Genomic DNA, 20,301 nt, shown 5'->3' with positions numbered 1-20,301 from the left:
GGTATCATCATTTCACAGTGAACCTCCAAATTAATAAAACAACATAAAGATGGCATGTTTTAAATATGGTTTAATAGCATTTTTACTAGGTATGTACTATTAATGAAGGCCAGTATCATTGATACCAGTAATTTTACTGGTATCTCTACATTAATTTCCCCTCAATTTTAGCTATTAATTATAGCCATTCAACATTACATTATACTTGAAAGCCATTATTTTTAACACTTAATAGGCTCTGAAAAAATATGACTTTTAATGTAATTGAACTTAAAACAGTCTTTGCATAAACTATAAATTGGACAAACTATGAAATTAATATAAATTCATCTTTATTCAAATTACAAAAGTTTATCAGCGAACAAACAAACAAACAAACATACAATCACTTATACATGGGAAAGGCTAAATGATAGTTGATGGATAAAACCATCAGGAAAACCAGAGAATGCAGTTATGGAGAAAGTCATTTAACCACCTGAGTAAAACCATCAGCACCATTTATAATGGGGTCTATAACTTTTAACTAAACCTCTGTTTCGTTTAGTTAAATGTTATACTTGCACTGCCTTTGGTCGGGTCGAGTGTCTGGAATGCAGTCTCAGATGAAAGTCTTAATGTTTTCAAAGTTTTGGACTCCCGATCACGTTCTTCCGGGTTGAAGAGTGATGAATTCCAAAAATGTTCTCAGGTAGAAATGTTCTTCCAAGGTTTGAATGGAAAAGAGCTAAGAAAGAGATCATTCTGAGGTCCAAGGAGCTTGGTTGAATGGAAAGACAAGGCCGCAAAGGCCTGGCACAAAAACTTACAGGGTCAGAAAAAGTTCTAGCTCACATCCTCTTAGGATCTAACAAAACCGCAGACTGCTTGGGCATCTCTGAAGTGGGAGCTTTATCTGCTATAGGGGTCACACCTCTGGGGAGTCAAATACCCAATAGAGTCCTGGATTTTTGGAGGGAAAGTTTTATGACCCTTTGTCTCTGAACATGGTAATTTGCATAGGTAATTCAGCTGGGTTAATGCACAAACTTCTAAAGATTCTTAGGACACTAATATGTTGCATAGGTATCAACATGTAATATTCACTCTCAATTAGATCATCCAAAGACGAATTGATAGAGACTAAACATGATACAGCTAGAGTGATATTAACTAGTGATCTATCATTAGCATGCAGAAAATGATGTACAACACACAAAAACATATACAAGAACAGTAATAATATACACAATGACCTAAAGATATGTGTGTTCATTCAAAGAAAGGTTTTTATATGAATTAATTAGAGAAAATTACATTTTATGACGCAATGCGTCTTTCCTAAGAGGAAGTGTTGCTCTACCCGCATTCTTTTGAGCAATAAAACAAGTGTTATCAGGCCTGGAGTCATTGACAGACATACCAGCACCAGTATGTGTATTAGGTGGGGAGTCTGTGACCATTTGTTAATCTAATAACTAATTGAGTTGTTAAATCAAATGCAAAATTGTGTGTCTGATTGATCAAAACGCTACATTGCCATGTAAAAACATACTAGATACTTCGGTTGCCATCTCTCAATCAAAAGATCTAAAGACAACCATTGCCTACTGCAACCACAATAGTGCGATTGCATAAGGCTTCAGCATTTCAGAGAAAAGGCTTCTTGTTTCAAAACAACAACGCATTTTCTGCTCTCAGGGAAGCATGGTTACACGAATAACCTGAGATGTTTCTAAAATACTCAAACCAGCTGTCTGGCACCAACAACCACGCAAAGTCCCCATTCTGATGCTCAGTTTAAACTTCAGCAGATTGTCTTGCCCATGTCTATGTGCTTAAATGCATTGAGTGCTGCCTTGTGATTGGATATTTGTGTGAACGAGCCGTCTATCAGGTGTACCTAATAAAGTGGCCAGTGAGTGTAGTAAGTATATTTGTACAGTAGGTAATTTATTAGTCAAGACTTTTAGTATACTTAAGTAGATTTAGGAAAAATATTATATTAAAACAACAAATAATATTGGGAGTATAGTTTAACTGCATATACAAACAGTTATCACAAAGAGCCAATAAAAAACATTTTGTATTTTATAATGTGTGATACATTATATTTGATATTGGAAAAAAACAACAACCCAGAATTCATCAATGAAAATGAAAAGTTAAATAAAGTTTTATTGTCATTTACCACAGAAAATCCAACCTTTAATTTTGTTTAAAACAGATTATTGTATTTGAGATAAAACAATCAGTAAAAGTAATGGGAAATTATAGCAATGGATAAAATATAAAAAGTGCAGTAACAAATGAAAGTGATCACATATTCAAGTACTGTATATGGTTTGCATGCACATTGGCATAAATTCTTTTAATATTAAGATATTTTTTTTGCAAAACCCCATATCAGCAAACAATCTCAATGAACAGAAGCAAGCCCAGCTTCTTTTCTGATAACTCGAGCCGTATTTGCCAGATCATTCACTCCTTCTCTCAAGAGGTACTGAGTGGTAGCAAAGGATATTCCTGCAGCAGCAGCACTGCCTAAACCTGGAATGAGACTAAACAGATATTCAACAGCAGCAATGCCAGCGAGCGCAGCAGACACTTGCAATCTGATCAGTGCTTTTTCTCGGATGGCAGTAACAAATTTAGATTTGGCCATATCTTTCAGGTGGGGCTTGTTAACCTTCTCTGAAAGCCTTGTCAGTGACTTATCATCCAAACCAAATGCATAGTAGCACCTTGTGAGGAAAAGCACAACCATACCTGCATCACATGCTGCTGATAGGCCAGGCACTGGGATAACTGCTACACCAGCAGAGGCAAGAGATACAGCCCAGATCATCAGTTCAAACATCTTGATCTTCTTCTCAAGAGATGCAGCAGAACACACCGGCCAGGCTTGTAGAAGAGCATACATCTTGTGTTCTGGAAGATCATCTTCGAGAGTGTTTTCAAGTGATTCAAAATCATATTTCTCCAAATAATGAGACGATATCAAGAAAATGTTGGGGTCTCCCAGTTCTTTCAGGTTTTTCTGACAATCCTCTCTTATTAAGGAAAGAACTTTCTGCTCATCAAATCCTTTTTTCTTTTTCTCTGAAGTCATGTCATTGTCAATCTTGGAACGAACAAAGTAAAAGCTTTTCTTCTGTTTTCTTATTTCTTTAGCCAGCATGATGTCATTCTCTGTGAACCTCTCTGAGGCAAGTATAATGAAGAAATCATAGGTGTCAAACTTGACATCTTTCAGGTACTTTTTTGCTTTGAAGTTTGGGGTTCCTATTCCTGGCAGGTCCCAGATATTCACATTTGGCATTCCAGGATGTTCATACTGGGCAGGCACCATTGTAGTTTCTGTGACTCCAGTAGGTGCTGCTCCATCATCTTCATCCTTTAGACCTCTGAGTGCATTTACAAAGGAGGATTTTCCTGATCCTGTCTTTCCAGTCACAGCGATGTTAAGTGAGACATTAAGAAACTGGTCAAATTTTCTTTTGGCTTTTGCTGTAGCCTTTTCCAGAGTGGACTCGCCCGATCCCTTGATTGCATCAACAACAGCAGGGTCTTGATTTTCCATGTTCTGAACGGCAAATTTAAACATTAGTGAATGCTCAGAATTAGAGACATGATTCTTATTTAAATAATGTAAATGAAAATTCTAATTACCTGAATTTCTTGGTTCCAGGAGGAGTAATGAAACACCTGGTTTAAGTACAGAAATTGACTATTAAACCAATATGACTCAATTGTGCTGTCAACACTGAACAACAATCATAACTACAGAGTCAAAAGACAATCCCAGAGATCAAAAGTAGATTTATTTTACTTAAATATATTATTAGAATTAATTTCATGATTTTGCATGAATTAGCAAAGTGTGAAATTGTTTTTCACAATATTGCATATATATATATATATATATATATATATATATATATATATATATATAGTGCCCTCCAAAAGTATTGGAACAGTAAAGACAAAATTGCTCTGTTGGCTGTGGAGTCAAGACATTTGCAAATATGATTAAAAGATGAATATGAGACAAAACTACAGAATGTCACATTTTATTATTGGGTGATTCAACACATAGATGTTTAACCAGCTAAGAAGTTCAGCACTTTAAGAAGAGTTTCATCCCTCTATCTGATGTGAACATAAGTATTTTAACAGTTGCCTCACAGGTCTTTCTAAAAGCAGGGAATGTGTCGTATCAGTTATATCCATTACTTCTGCATTCTGAATCTTGCAATCGATGATGACACACACACAAACCAGGATGAAGATGAGGGAGCTGACTTTGAGAGAAAAGCAAGCAATTTGGATGCTAAAAGAAAAGAGGAAGTCAGTTAGAGCTCTAGCAAAAATGAAGGGCATGGAGAAATCAAGAGTATGGAAACCAGCAGCGACACCAGCAACCAACAACTACCTGATCGGATGAGAAAACAACAGTAGTTGATGACAGACAAATCATAAAAGCTGTGAAAATGAATCCTAAAAGACGTGTCTGTAAAATCACCAACAACTTCCAGAAAGCTGGGGTGATGCTCTGACAATCTACTGTCCTCAGGAGACTTTGACACGGAATTACAGATGCTACACAGCAAGATGCAAACCTCTGACCAGCACCAAAAATAGAAAGGCAAGATTAGAGTTTGCAAAAAAGCACAAAGGTGAGCCAGAAGAGTTTTGGAACTATGTTTATGGACCGATGAGACAAAGATTAACCTTTATCTAAGTGATGGGAAAGCAAAAATGTGGAGAAAAAAGGGGAACGGCAATGATCCCAAGCATACAGCCTCATCTGTAAAGCATGGTGGAGGTGGTGTCATGGCATGGGCATGCATGGCTGTCTCTGGAACAGGCCCTCTCAACTTTACTGATGACTTAATGTATGATGACAGTAACAGAATGAATTTGGAAGGGTACAAAACCATCTTGTCTACCAATATTCTAGAAAATGCCACCAGATTCATTGGGAAGTGCTTCATATTGCATCAGGACAATGACCCAAAACACCCTGCCAGTTCAGTCAAGGAATTTATAAGGGCAAAGAAATGGAAAGTCTTAGATTTCCCAAGTCAATCTCCAGATTTAAATCGGATTGAACATGAATTTCAGCAGCTGGAGAGGAGAGTAAAGGCAGAAACCCCCAAAACAAGCAACAATTGGGATTGGCTGTATTAAAGGCTGGGAAAAGCATTTCAAAGGATGAGACCAAGAGTCTGGTGATGTCTATGGGTCACAGACTCACTGCTGTGATTGTGTGCAAGGGATCTGCAACTAAATAATAGCTTTTAATCTTTTATATCTGCCTTATGTTCAACTGTCCCAATACTTATGCTCACATCAGATAAGAGGGAAGAACTCTAAAAGTGCTGTTATTTTTATTTGGTAAAACATGTATGTGTTGAAACAGCTAATAATAAAACGTGAAATTCTGTAGTTTTGTCTCATATTCATCTTTTAATCATATTTGTAAATGTCTTGACTCCACAGCCAACAGAGCAATTTAGTCTTTACTGTTCCAATACTTGTGAAGGGCACAGTATGTTAGTGTTGTCACGATACTGGAATTTCTAACTTCGATACGATACCTTGAAAAATATCGATACTCGATACCATTTTCGATACCACGGTGAAAAAAACTGCCACAATATTAAGGGGGTAATTTTTTAAATTTAAAGATAAATGTAACAAGTCGAGAACATGCGGTATATTTTACATGAACAAAAAAAATGTCTTGAGGTACTGCATTTGTTGATTTATTTATTAATCTTTTATTAATCTTAGTTAATTGAAACTAACGTTTACTAATACATGTACTAATTAAAATCCAAAGTTCTATTTGTTGATATTCTCATTTGCTTCATAACCAAAATATTTCCAGATATAGGGCCCTATGAAATCCCTTTTATTTTTCCCCAAATTCCGTTTTATTTTTTTCTACATGCAATTTTTTCCATTTTAATTTTTCTGGATTCCGTTTTTTTCCGTTTGAATTTTTCTGGACTCTTTTTTTTTTAATGGTCAAATTAAATGCTATTAATCTAAAAGCATGTCTAATTCATTAAAATCATGAAAATTATACAATTTAACATTTAATTTATTAAAAGTGTAACAAAAATGACACGTTTAGGGCCGTATGAAATGTTTTATTGTTACCAAATTCTGTGTTTTAGCATGTCTATTAGGCTATTTGAATGCATACAAACAATTTGTATTTATTCTTACAGTAGCCTTATGAAATGTGTTTTCCCCCTCAGAAATTCTGTGTTGTGTATTTAAATTTTACTGGATATCAGATGAAGGCATAAAACAATTTTAATTCATTTATATTTGAATTAATGAAAATTAAACATTTACATTTTTGGCAAATGAAGGGGATTTACTATTAAAATTAAAATATTTTGTGATTATTTCTTTAAAAAAATTAACAGTAGTAGTAAGTAGTAGTATTATGTACATTCTACTAAATAATAGTAATTAAGTTAAACCGAACTTTTATTTTGACGGGTTGCCGTGAATACTTCTAAAGTTCTGTGTGTGTATGATATGAAGCTAGTTTTACTCGAATTAAATGGTAAAATGCTGGTAAAGTGCCTTTCAGATCAGTTCTGGAGATATTGTTGATGTATTTATGTCCTCATTGAGACGGCAGACGCTGAAATCACCGCGAGCGCCACATTAGTAAACAAAACCGCACGCGCAGCACATTCACACAGAGACGCGCAGAACATGCAGGATTCATATTTAAATCGACCTTTGCACCTTAATATTTACAGATACTAGTCCTTATCGCGATTTGATTTAAGTGTAATGACCTACTTTTGATTAATTCATCCAAACTTTGACAAATTTCGTGACATTCCGCGTTAAACTGTAAATTCCGTTTTTATGACTGGATTCCGTGCGCGTTCTCTGCATCGCGGAGATCATAGATCTCTACAGATAGCGCTCCTGCTGTGTTCTTTAACAACCAGAGCAGTCTTTCTATTCACTTCACTTTTGCTATTTAACCAGAGCGAAGGAGACGAGTGCGGTCACGTGTGGTGCTTGTCCACGCGCCTTTGGAGAGAAGTGGAAGTGACAGCTCGGCTAGTATCGGTGTATCGATACTTCGGGAAATTAATATTGGTACCGTTCAGATATTTCAGTATCGATATTTATCGAAATATCGATATTTTTGACAACACTACTGTATGTCATATACCATTTGGTCATATTATAAGGTGTTGCATTTTCAGTGTACCCTTAACTATTTTTAAACATGCAGTGAAATTATGTAAGCTGATAAATTCCAAATGTAAATAGCATAGCCAGAAAGTTTGAAGCAGTTTGAAAAGCTTGAAGATTCAAGATTTTAAGATTGACGTTGCTTTAAAGGAACACTCCACTTTTTTGAAAATAGGCTCATTTTACAACTCCCCTAGAGTTAAAAATCCATGTATTATTCGTTCATTCGGTTTTTTTTATTTAATATTGAAAGTAGAAAAATAAAAAGAAATAAAAAATAATTCAGCTTAAATTTTAATTTTTTGTTCAGGGGTAGAAAAACGAATAAACAGCTTGAATATTCGATTTCTACACATGGGCGTGAATTAAACGCCCCTTTCTACTGATTAGCACTCACACTGAGTGTTGTTGATAAAAAAAAAAATATTCACAAACTATTGCCATTACACAGAAATTACATAGGAATTGCCTAAAACCAAGATTTGCATTACAATGGATAAACTTAACTGATCGATAAACTCAATATCCATAATATTGTATACACATTATATTCACGTTTGTCAGGGATTATAAAGCATTCAGAATTCCTCATGATTGACTTAAACCTATATAGCATTATAGATTTGACATTTCTATTTCTGCTTAGTCATGACTGATAAAGTGTCATGATGTTATTGTATAAACCCTTAAAACTTGGAAGTGTCATGGTGCATTATAAAACTTCATTTACCTTAATAATAATATAGTATATTAATTCATGTTATAATATATTATTATTAACAACAAGAGGTTAAGAGTTATAATAATAGTTTTTCTCTGAAAACTAAGACTAGTTAGAGTTGTTAATCTCAAAATTAAGAATAGTTCATGTTAAAACAAATGACAAAAACTGTGTATAATTGTAAAAACAGCACAAATAACATTCACTTATTCACTACCTACAGTGACTCATTCACATATTCATTAATCAGCTTACTCTTTTTAAGTTACTAACTGTGGTTTCAGAAGCAGTTATAGCTATCAGTTCATCCCCCACAATAGGATTCAACAGCGGGTATAACTGAGACTGTGTTTCAACTATACCCCGCACAATGACATTGAATGGCACCATTAAATATGTCATATTAAAGATCATAAAATTCAGTTTTACAATCATTGAAGGACAAAAGGTTACAGAGAAAAGGAAGTAAAGTTCTTGCCTGTAAAAATATACTTTCGATATCTTTGGCTGTGCCGAGTCACTGCCTTAAACAGTTTCTACTGCAAACATGTAAATAAATCTAAGCTACAAGGTACAATAGTCGTGCTATCTAAACATACAAGGGGTGATCAAAAACTTAAGTTTATGGCTATGATAAACAACGGAAAACTTACTAAGTTCCTGTCCTCTTCGGGGTAATATTAGCTAGTCTGCTTGTGTAATGAAGCAGTATAGCACTCTTGCAGGGGCGTGTCTACGTGGTGGCCAGGGGTGGCACCGGCCCCCCCTGAAATTTGGCTGGCCACCCCAGGTGCCCCCCCTACCAGATGTCTTGCGATAGGCTTGTTTTCAGTTTCTAACTGCATCTGGCGTATCTTGGCATGTGTAGGCAGCTGCCTAGGGCTGCTTTCTTCTCTTCTTTATTAATTTTAGGCATTTTAGCGTGATCTAAATGACAAATGTCGAGAGCGCATAATGTTACGCGATCATGTAATGCGCGAGCACGAATCTCTCCACTCGCAAGCGGATTTCCTTCACTCGCACAAAACCGGACGTGTGCTTTTAAATCTACATTGTTCTTTTATGAATTGGCTCGGGTCTCACTCAGATATTGTGTGTATGTTCAAACGTTATCCTCGCATCACTGAAGACCAGAAAAGCTTTTTTTTTCTAATTCAAGTGAAAAGTAGGCTTGAATTAGTTTCTCACTAAATGGAAGCAAGCTGAATATAGTTAGCCTTCTCTAGTTATTAATTTTAATAACCTGTTACCGTTCACCAGAGCGACGTCGCACTGAACGCTCTTTGTTTGCATGTGTCATTGTTTTCTAATAGAATAAATGAAACGGGACAAAGTTAATCTTGACAAACTATATATCATTCTGAGGGTCTAAGCCTCAAGCATCGACGACAGATCGCTGTTTTTCGATGGAAAGCTTATAAGGAATGAGTGGCACAAATTTGCTACATTTGTGTAAGCAGTACACATCCAAACACGCAGAGTAAAAAAGCCGTACGTACCTTTATCATTGTAATAACGAGCCACAAACGCGTCCACTGCTGAAATCCCAGTTTAGTTAGAGAGGTAAGGGTCCACAGAAAAACATACCAGCGAGCACTTTTAGTCCAGTGAAACAATAACGTTGTAATAAGGATGAATATTCCTTTGTTTACGTTTCATTTCTTCAGAGAGTTATTGTTCGCGTCCGTTATGGAATAAATTACGCTCAAAAACAGCGTCTTGGTGGTAAAAAAACAACACGGTGTTGCAGCATACGGTTTTACAAACATAATGAGACCGTCCACGGAAAAAAAAAGTCTCAGAAAAGCGGAATATAGATTATTTGAATTTGGCGCTCCCTCCTGCCGGCAGTGACGCAACTGTCATCTGAGCGGGTCTTCTTCTTCTTCATGTGATTTTTATTGGCGGTTGACAAACAACTTAATGGTGTATTTCCGCCACCAACTGGTATGGAGTGTGAATCAAAATGAGTTTCTCCCTCCCCCTTTTTATTTAAATGTATATTTATATTCTATCCCACAATTTAGTTTTTTTAAGGAACTGCAAAACTAGACTAAAACATTCATTATTCGAATTATTTTGTAAAATATATCTTATTATAAATTGTATTTTCCTATTACCTAATTCTTGTATTAAAATTCTCCTCTCATTGTCATATTTCTGGCAATACTGTATGACATGTTCTACTGTCTCTTCCTGTCCACAAAACTCACACCTCCCCGTTTCATGTTTACCCATTTTATGAAGTGTGCTATTTAATCTTGTATCTTTTCTATTTTTCCCTGCATTTCTTATTTCACCCACTTTCCCTTGTATCTTATAGAACCATCTTCCTTTTTTCTCCTTATCCCATTGTTTTTCATTCACCATTTTTTCCATTAATTTGCCAATATTAGAAGTCAAAGCAATAGGTCTATAATTTCCTGGATCTGTACATTCTTTCCCAGGCTTACGTATAGGCACTGTCAATGCCTCTTTCCACTTTTGTGGTAATTTTCCTTCCTCCCAAATTTTATTGTACATTTTTAATAGCACATCCTTGGATACTTCACTAAGATGACTTACCATGACATAGCCAATCTGATCCATTCCTGGCGCTGAGTTCTTGGTTTTCCTAAGAGCTCGATTTAACTCTGTTTTTGTAAATGCCATATTTAACTGGTCATTATCATATACCTCACTTTCTAATAAACTTTTATACTGTTCTGCTGTCCTTTCCCTTCCTCTTTTCCCCTTTTCACTAAAATTGTCTGATTTATGTATTTTAACAAATCTTTTTGCCAGCATTTCTGCTTTTACAGCTGTCGTCTCACCATCCTTTAATATAGGGAACCCAAATTCTCTTTTTATACCATTCATTCTTTTTATCATTCCCCATACCTGACCAATTTCTGTTTCCCTTCCCACTGTGTTACAAAATTTCCTCCAGAAGTCTTTTTTTGTATTTTTAATAACTCTTCTTACAATTGCTTGCTTCCTTTTATATTCAATAAAATTCTCAAAACTATGATTCTTTTTTTAACATTTTAAAAGCTTTATTTCGAGATTTAATCACTTCATTACACTCTTTTGTCCACCATGGCACAATCTTTTTTTTTTTTTTCCTTCTTCCCTTTTTTGGAATAGTCTGATTTGCTGCTAACAGTATAGCATTACAAACCTCATTATTAACCTTATCAATCCCTTCTTTAAAATCAATTCTTTCCATTTCTTGTTCACTAATTCTCCTAAATTCTTCCCAATCTGCATTTTCAAAAGACCATTTATCTACTCCACCTGTACCACTTATTTCTATACTCAGGTTCACTTCAACTACTATAGGATAATGATCACTCCCTATAGTTGTTCCACTGAGCACCTCCCATAAGCATATACCGGCCAATGAACTAGAAACAAGTGTAATATCAATCGCCGCTTCTGTCCCTGTTCTTACATTAATCCTTGTTCCCCTTCCATCATTTAAACATACCAAGTCCTTCATTTCCATTAATTCTTCAATCACTGCTCCATTCCCATCATCTCGTTTGTCCCATAACGTGCTATGAGCATTAAAATCTCCGCAACATATAATTTTCCCTTCAAGATGTACTATTAGTTCATCTAAAACCTCAAGTGATAGTCTCTTACAAGGATTATAAAAATGTATAATCTTAACATTTCCTCTGTTCCCTAAAACCTCTATGACTATAAATTCTAACTTATTTCCTCTCCCTCAAATTTTATATTGTATTCCTTGTTTTACAAATATTATACACCACTATCTTTCTCCCTATCCCTACGTACACCATCATATCCTTTAATATTAAAGTCTAAAACTGGCTTAAGCCATGTTTCCTGACTTCTGGTTTCTTTCCAAGCCTTTTTATAAAACCTTTGAATTCTTGACCGTTTGCTAACAAGCTTCTAGCATTCCACTGTAAAATATTCAGTTTGTCTTTTCAACTGCCCCCCCTGATTTCCCATCATCTTCCAGCCTTTTATTGATGTTTTCCCACGATATATCACTCATGCCCAAAAACCTTTCCGCCCCCTTTACAATTATTTAGATTTTCTCTGTTTTGTGTCTGGCTTGGTCAGAGCAATTGATTACATAAGCAATGAACAAAATCAGCCTATCCATTGTCAGTGCTGTACTTCTCCCCTCTACTGAACCAGCCTCTGCCCTCCCTATACCTTTATCCTTGCCAGTATCATTATTTCCCTTTTGTTCTTGAACCTTCTTCACTGCCTCTGCATAGCTTATGTTGTTTACAACTTTCACTTGTTCAATTTCCACCGCTCTCTTCCTGACATTACATCCACTGTATGTCACCCTATGTTGCCCTCCACAATTACAGCTTGTGCATTCTCTTCTCAATTCTATGCTCACCTCCACACTTTGGGCATCTTTGTTTTCCTTTGCATACCGCTGCAATATGTCCATATCTCTGACATTTATAACAGCGGAGTGGGGAAGGAATAAACGGTCTCACAGCAAAACTTAAATAACCAATTTTAACTCTCTCTGGTAATACTGGGTCGTGAAAATCCAGAAGAATTGATAGACGATCAATCCTTTCCCCATTCATTGTTCTTTTCAACCTTTTTATTCCACTCACTTCACCTCCAGAAATAGTTTGTTTGAGTTTTTCTAAATCTTCCTCAATGGGAATACCTGTTATCACTCCCCGTTTCATTCGCCTCTCACCCAAAATCGTCCTTTCATTCACTTTTTTCTTACCAACACTATCCATTTTTAGAGCTTTATTTTTTTGATCTTCTGTCTTACAAATTACTAATAAGCTCCCATCTCTAAAAATTTTGTCCGTATCTACTTCTCCTATCTTTTTCCTCAGCTCTTTAGACAATGCTATAGGGCTTAAGGTCACATTTTCATCTTCCTTTCTAAATTTTAGAATGATTTTATATTCCTCTGTTACCATCTTTTTCCGGACTACCCTATTGTCCTCATCTGAGCTGTTTCCTTCCAAACCCCTTTTACTAGTTTGGCTATCTGCCATCCTCCCTTCGTTTCGCCCACTCTTTCTTTTTCCTTGCCCTTTCCTTCCACTTATTATACTCCAGTCATCTGACTCCATTTCCTCTTCCTCTATTACCCCACAACTCATTTCAGTTCAGTCACAAACCAGTTTATGTCAACCACCGTAGCTTCAAATTCGTCGCCGAAATCTCCGTCGAACACGCTCCTCTCGTCTGCGAGTGGCGTCTCCACCATCTGAGCGGGTCATAACTTAGCGATCTGCTTTATCCATAAAAAACTGTTTTTTTTTTTCTTCTACATTTTTTATATGTGTGTGTGTGTATTGTGTGGGGAATGTTCAGAGTCAGAATCGGCGAATACAAGTTGCAACACATCCTCACGGTACAACTTTTTATTTGCTATTTGGCGATTGTCTCTCACAATAATACGTGAAAATCCACAGGAGATCCAGAGTTGTCCAAATTGAAGTTTCATTTGTAATCAGCTGATCCATATTTATGCCTCCTAAACTGAGAAACTTTGCACTTTGAGAATGATCTGTTTAAGCACACGTTTCCTCACAATGATAGTTCAACAGATCAAATCAACAGGAAGTAAAATGGCAAATAATTTTATAGATCCCTTGAAAAAAAAAAAACATCCCATCTTTTAAAACCAGTCTTTAAAAGACTAATGTCCTATTTTTTTATTTTGTGGAAATAGAGAATGTATATATATATATATAAACTCTAAAAAGGATATAATTAAATGTTATTTTTAAAGGGATGACCAAAATATACTTTGTGGTAAACAAACACATTTGTAAAAAAAAAAAGAGGCATCAAATTACCACTATAACCAGTAGATGACAGCAGAGGAACACTTACAGGCTTATTAGTCATTCATTCCTACTTTTTACTGAAATTTTATATCAGCAAGAAATCAAATTTTGCAAAAGTTTTGCTCTTTTTTTGTGTATGAAGAAAGAAAAGTCACAAAGTGCCTTGAAAAACACAAGAGAGCTCCTTTTATAATCTTATAAACTTTTATGAAGTGGTTGGTCAGTTCCGTATAATGCTACAGAAGAATAAGAGTAGAATATGTTAATTTTCTATATAAAACTATAATTCTATATAAAGCATTTTGCACATTACTGTTAATAAAAATACATTGTGCTTCCAAACTCAAGCTCAGTGCTTTACTGTCAAATGTGCATTACCAAGAAATAAATGTGTAATATTACTAGTAACTACACTTATTAATGCAAAACTATAATAATTTTATGATTTAATTATCTTTATTTTTAATACCGCCCACACACCACCCCCAGCGCTAGCAAATCTGCTTCTGGCGCCACCATCTGTAGAAGTATATATATGTATATATATATATATATATATATATGGAAGCATATGTGTAATAAAATTCATATTTTCTACACTAGTTTTAATATGCATATTAAAAACATCTTTTAAAGCTTTATAAGTTGCAAAATGAAAATGTATTACCCAAATTGATTAGATATGTTTAATATGTCCAAGCAAAAACTGTAGCAAAATTATCATTTAAATGCTGTTTTTCCTAAATGCATTTAGACTTAGGGGTAGGACACTAGGGATTGAATTTTCATCGTGAGACCGCATGATAATTGTAGCAATATGCAGTGAGAATTTCAAAATGCATTCTGAGCCAAAGGTGCAACTGGGGCAGTTGTCCCGAACAAAGGCCACAAAACGGGTTGTAATGACCACTAAAAATCGTCGTGTGATTAGTGGATGTGTATGACAGAACTTGAGATGTGCCACACACAGGCATAGCAGTGATTTTGGGTGTGGAGTGAAGGGGCGATGAATGACTCGAGGTGATTGTCTAATAAATTACCTGCACAACCCATCCATATGTGGCCAAATAAGCAATTGGAGTTGATAAAACGCATGGACAATGCTTACAAACAAAAAGATCTTGAGTAAAAAGGCTTGAACAATCGGGTCCCACCTAGCGAGGACCCCTAAGATGATTTATAATTATTACTACTACTATTATTATCCACTGTCATTGAACAGTTATAATATACTGACAAATACACAAAAGAAATTGGAAGAAAACATACCTAACATAATGACATTTCTATTAGGCCTACTTGATAAGCTGTTGGTTAATAATAACAATAATGATAAAAGCGTCTGCTCAAAGACAAAATGTAAATATATAATGAACAATGGAAGCAATGAAAGTAAAACAATGAAAGTTTTACGCAATAAAACTAGTTTGAAACCTAATTTTTCAAACAAAATTATCTTATATAAATACATGTATACATATGTAGTTCACTGATGAAATGATAGCGAAACAAGACTATAAACAAGTTCCAAATGGGAGGTTAACGTGAAAATAAGGGTGACACCAATGCTCCACTATTATTGTTTAATGCATACTCTGTCACAAATTAGACAATTAGTTTCCATATCACTTCTATCAGAAAATAGGTATAAGATTTTGCAAGATTTGTAAACAGGTGCTCTATGGTTAACAATGATTTTTTTGTTTCCTGTAGAAGTCTTCTGACACTGTTCTGCCATGATGTCAATAAAGTCTTCCAGCGTACTGTATATTACAAAGTCAGAGAGGAAAGATTGAAACATTTTCATATTTCTCTTTATCACTCTGTCCCGAGACACTCTCAAGTTATGTTGAGACTGATTATTCCCCTGTCTTCCACAATGGACTTCACACAGGATGAACAATGTTACTGACTGTACATGGCACAAAAAAACTTTAACCTTAGTTCCATGTTCAGACTGAGAACTGGTCCCCAGTGTTTCTGGTTAGTCTGGTTTCTCCAAAGGTTTTTTACTCCAGTATTGGCATCTTGGTCAAGGCAAAATTTTGTAAATAATTTTTTTTTGTAAAGTTTTTTTTTTTTTTTACTTACCATTGTTGCCTTTGGCTTGCTTGCTATATGTATGTATGAAGCCTAAAGCATTTAGCACCAACTATTAAACCAGTGAGGGTGGTTTTGGCCATACAGATGTGTTTGGCCAACAGTATGACTTTTTGTAAAGATTGTTTGAAATTTTATGTATTGTGAAAAATGTATAAATGTCTTAAAATGATAGTGTGCATATTGCTTGACCATTTATATGTAAAAAGAAATATATATATTGAATTATCACATTATATATCACATGTGGTCTTTTGTCCAACTGCCACAAGAGGTCGCCTCTCCATCATATTGGTTCTCACACCACACAGACTGTCATATATTATCCTGGACTGCATTTCCCAGCATTCATTGCAATCTCACGCTCACACCTGAGAACCATCTCATAATCACACACCCTTTATAAAGCATGGACTTCTTTTCACAGATCGCCGTGTATTGTTCTGCGTATAGCACTCCCCAAGTATTAGCCAAGCCTTCTGTGTTTATGTGTAGCGCCGAGTCTGGTTCTGCATTTAGCACTCTCAAAGTGTTAGCTGCCTTACCGAGCCATTCTGTGTTCTCTAAGTTTAGTTTATTTTGTTTATAGTCTTGTTTACTGTTTCCCGCCCTTGTATCGTGGATTTACCCTTGTCTCACCATTTCGGACTTGTTTGGATTATTGCTCAGGTAATCGGACTACCTCTCTTCTCAAGCCCTCTGGATATTGTTCACCGATCGAGGACCCATGCATGCCCTAGGATTACTCTTGTGTCTTGCCCGTGCCATACCAGTTTGCTGGTGTTTTGACCCTGTCTGTTATTTGACTGTTTATTAATAAAAGCTTGCAAATGGATCCGCACGTCTCCCGTCTCGTTCACCCCATTACAATATCGTTGTTAATGTGCACGGTAAGTGCAAATGAGTGGTGTGTAAGTTAACCTAACAGGCTAATCAAGTAGCTGTATGCTAAAATTTTCTCTTCTGATTTACTTTTGCTTCACTCATCACTTCAAAGAATCTCCTCTAATAAAAAAGCCTTAAAACATCAAATATTATTTAAAAAATTAATAAACAAGTTCTATGGTTGTAAGTTGTCTGTTGTCAACTTTTATGGTTGTAAAATATTTGTATGACTGTATACAATTTATTTAGTTACTTAAATTATTTTATTTTTTATTTTTATTTATTACTTTCAATTTGTTGTTGTATCCCCCCATATGTTCATGTGTCTTTATGCTCTTGTGGTCTTGTTCTGGTGTTTGTCTGTTTCTTTCTGATATTGATTAAAAAAAAGTAGCTGTATGCTATGTTAGGACGTGAGCTAACAAAAGAACTCCAGTAAGAACGAGAAAAGTTTGATTTCACAACCTATAGCCTATATATTTGATCATATACTAGCATATGAAACATGTAATTTAAAAGACATTAATGGTCATTATAACGAAGTTTGAACGACATAAATAAAAACGAGATTTTGCAAGAATTTAAATCAGGCGCTAAAAATAATACCCATTAAAAGTTTGTTAAGCCAATGGGATCACTCGGGGTCCTAAGCGGACCCGATTTCGTGGGGGGACTCGAATTCTCTCTTTTTGTTTTTTTTATTGAATGCTTGAAAACAACAATAACAAAAAAAACAATAACAATTGTCATCGTCAAAACATAACAATACAACAACCTTTCAGGGACATTCAGTCTTTCAGTCCAAAGGAAGTGCAAAGTTCTTCAACAAAGTCATTGTTCTTATTGCTTTTATGTTCGTAGAGAACTCAATAGAATCAAAGTACATTTTCATTTCAAGTTTGAATCTTAAAAAAAGAGGATTGCATTTAGAAAATTTACATTTATGAATATGATATTTAGCTAACAGGAAAATAAGGTTTATAAAATAAGCATCACTTTTTTTCACATTCATGAAAGCCAAAAATGACATTTAAGTAAACTCAAAATTAGGATTCACATAACATTTGATAAAGTCAAGGAAGAGGAAGTCCATGGTTTATGTAGGGTGTGTGCTCAGTGCAGTCAGCTGTGGTGTCGTCAGTGCAATGGATGATGGGAATTGTAGTCTGAGGTGGCGTGCAACAGTTAGTGTAGTGCAAGAGACCCTGTGGTGAGCGAGTGACCTCTGGTGGCGAGTTAACGGATGTTCGTAGGCCAGATTCATGACAAAGGGGATAATGGACACCCTTGCCTAATACCACGTGACAAGTAAAATCCAGGAGAAATACCATATTTTAATTTAATTTTGCTACTACAGTTGTAATATAGAGTTCTTACTGCCTTTATATTTATATAAATATTCACCAAAACCATTTTTTTTCCACTGATTTAAATATAAATTTATGTTCAACTGAATCAAAAGCTTTATAAAAATCCAGGAAAAGAATAAAACTATTATGTTCCAGCAAATCACTATAATCCAATAAATCTAAAACTAATGTAAAATTATTCACTGTGTGTCGGGCCCTCATAAATCCAGACTAAGTCTCATCTATAACAGTATCCAAACAATCTTTAAGTCTTTTAACAAATATTATGGCGAAAATTTTATAGTCGTTGTTAAGGAGTGTGATGGGTCACCAGTTGTCTAAACTGGTTATATCTTTCTTAGGTTTAGGAATTAAAGTTATGATACGTGCATCAATGTAGGAGGTAAAGCCTCTTTTTCAATACTTTCTCTAAAAACTTGAGTTAAAACGGGAGTAAGTTCATCAGCAAATCATTTGTACAGCTCAGCTGTAAGTCCATCACACCCTGGGGACTTATTGTTTTTCAAACTTGTCATTGCTCTTTGTACTTCCTCAGGAGTAACAATGCTATCACAAAAAAATCTATTACTTTCGGATATAACCTTATCATAATTAACCGTTTGCTCTGAATACCTTGAACTATAAAGATTCTTATAAAAATTGGCACTGTAGTTTGCTATTTCTTTTGGATCTTTAACAATTTTGCCATCAACACAAAGTTGTTCAATTGTTGAGAGGGTAAAATTACGCTTTTCTATCTTAAAACAAATATGCGGAATTGAGTTCTCCCTCTTCGAGCCATTTTTTCCTGGATCTTATATAAGCACCCCTAGCCTTTGATAAGTACAATTCATCCAATTTCATTTGCAAATTTTTCTTCTAGAGACATGCAATAAATGTTATTAGACTGAGATAATTTCATGATTAGGCTGTCTTCAAGAACCCTTCTTTTTTTGGTTAAGCAGGATGTTGCAGTTGCAGGAGAAGCAAATACATGATAAGTTTTACATATTGCTGCCAAACTCAAAAATTGTGGCTGATGTTGAGTTTAAGAACTGAAAGGAGAGGGAAAAATGGGCATGACACTTAAAACAAAGACCATGGGTTCAATTCCCAAGAAATGCATGATCCTGCTGTTTCCTGTATTTAGTTCAGTCTAAAATACTCTCTCATATGGTTGCTTCCAGTGTCCAGTGTAATATAAATGATAAAAGTGTACAGTCAAATTTAAATGATATGTTAGCATGCTTTAATGTTAAAAAAACACATTGATTTAGCTCCTCTATGCCCAGTCTTTCTAAAATGTGCCATTTTTCCACAAAGGTCCTCCTTCCGAAAAGCGCAGTGTGCTCTGATTGGCTAGCTGACCCAGTGTGTTGTGATCGGCTGAACATTTTAATGTAATGCCCCTCACCACAATTGCAAACTTCAGCTTCTAAAGCAACTATAAAGTCAGTTAATAATGTCATCAGTTTTACCATCAGTTGGAGCCCAAATCAGATTCTGAAAATGCAGATGGTCAAGCCGACTGATCAGAACCAACTTTGCAAATGTGACTTGAGCAGAATGTATCAGAGTGGTGTTTAATTTGAAACTTAAATCGACACTTCACCAAACTCCACATCTGATCAATAGCAAATAATAAAACATACTTAGGGGCTCTGATTCAGAAGAACCAGATTGTCCAATTAAAGTTGGAATTGCCCCATTTTTTTATTTAGAAACAAACTTTGTGCACAGCTGGTCTTGTACTTTATCAGGTTCAGGAAACTGTTTTCTGTAAAATGCACTGTGCTCACTTGAACATTTGGGTTGTACTGTACCGTTCCAAATAAAGTGCTTTTGCTTTCGTGTAGAAACACACAGTGTCTCCATGACATGGTGGTCTTTGCATATACATCTGAGTGGCATTATGCAAATATTTCCACTAGGGATGTGCCCGAAGCCGAATACCTTATTCGGAAAGGCATGGATAATGGCTTCAAAACGAATAACGAATTAATCCAAATAACAGAAAAAAAAAATAATATTCGGCAGACACAATCACATGTTTGCTGGAACAGCACATTAGTGAGTCTGCGGTTGTTAAGATTTGTGCAATAATAATGGCTAGAACTGCTTTGATAGCGTTTGACAGTTTCATACAGATAATATCATGGTGAGCATTGCGTTAAAGAATGTGGTCTCCTCAGCAATAAACTATCCACGTTGTTACAGGGCTGAC

At 35.4% G+C, this 20,301-nt stretch overlaps 1 protein-coding gene across 2 annotated transcripts; it reads right to left on the bottom strand.

Annotated features, from left to right (window-relative positions):
- Window positions 1–317: 317 nt before the first annotated feature.
- Window positions 318–8,654, bottom strand: LOC306854708 (interferon-inducible GTPase 5-like). 2 transcript variants are annotated; one of them, XM_079392928.1, is made up of 3 exons: window positions 8,596–8,654; window positions 3,652–3,687; window positions 318–3,565 (listed from the first exon to the last, which is right to left on the bottom strand). In XM_079392928.1, the coding sequence occupies exon 3, from the start codon at window positions 3,560–3,562 to the stop codon at window positions 2,399–2,401; it is 1,164 nt and encodes a 387-aa protein (XP_079249054.1). In that variant the 5' UTR covers window positions 3,563–3,565; window positions 3,652–3,687; window positions 8,596–8,654; the 3' UTR covers window positions 318–2,398. The 2 variants fall into 2 exon arrangements, with proteins under 2 accessions (XP_079249054.1, XP_079249053.1); XM_079392927.1 differs by having other exon boundaries at window positions 8,421–8,644.
- Between the last annotated feature and the right edge of the window lie 11,647 nt (window positions 8,655–20,301).

The sequence above is a fragment of the Barbus barbus genome, assembly GCF_936440315.1.
Source record: "Barbus barbus genome assembly, chromosome: 3".
Classification (NCBI taxonomy): domain Eukaryota; kingdom Metazoa; phylum Chordata; class Actinopteri; order Cypriniformes; family Cyprinidae; genus Barbus; species Barbus barbus.
Note: the sequence above shows the minus strand (reverse complement) of the source record. Positions and strands in the feature narration are given on the sequence as shown.

Excerpts from the sequence above, each read along its gene's own strand:
- LOC306854708 (XM_079392928.1), bottom strand. The coding sequence starts at position 3,562 with ATGGAAAATCAAGACCCTGCTGTTGTTGATGCAATCAAGGGATCGGGC.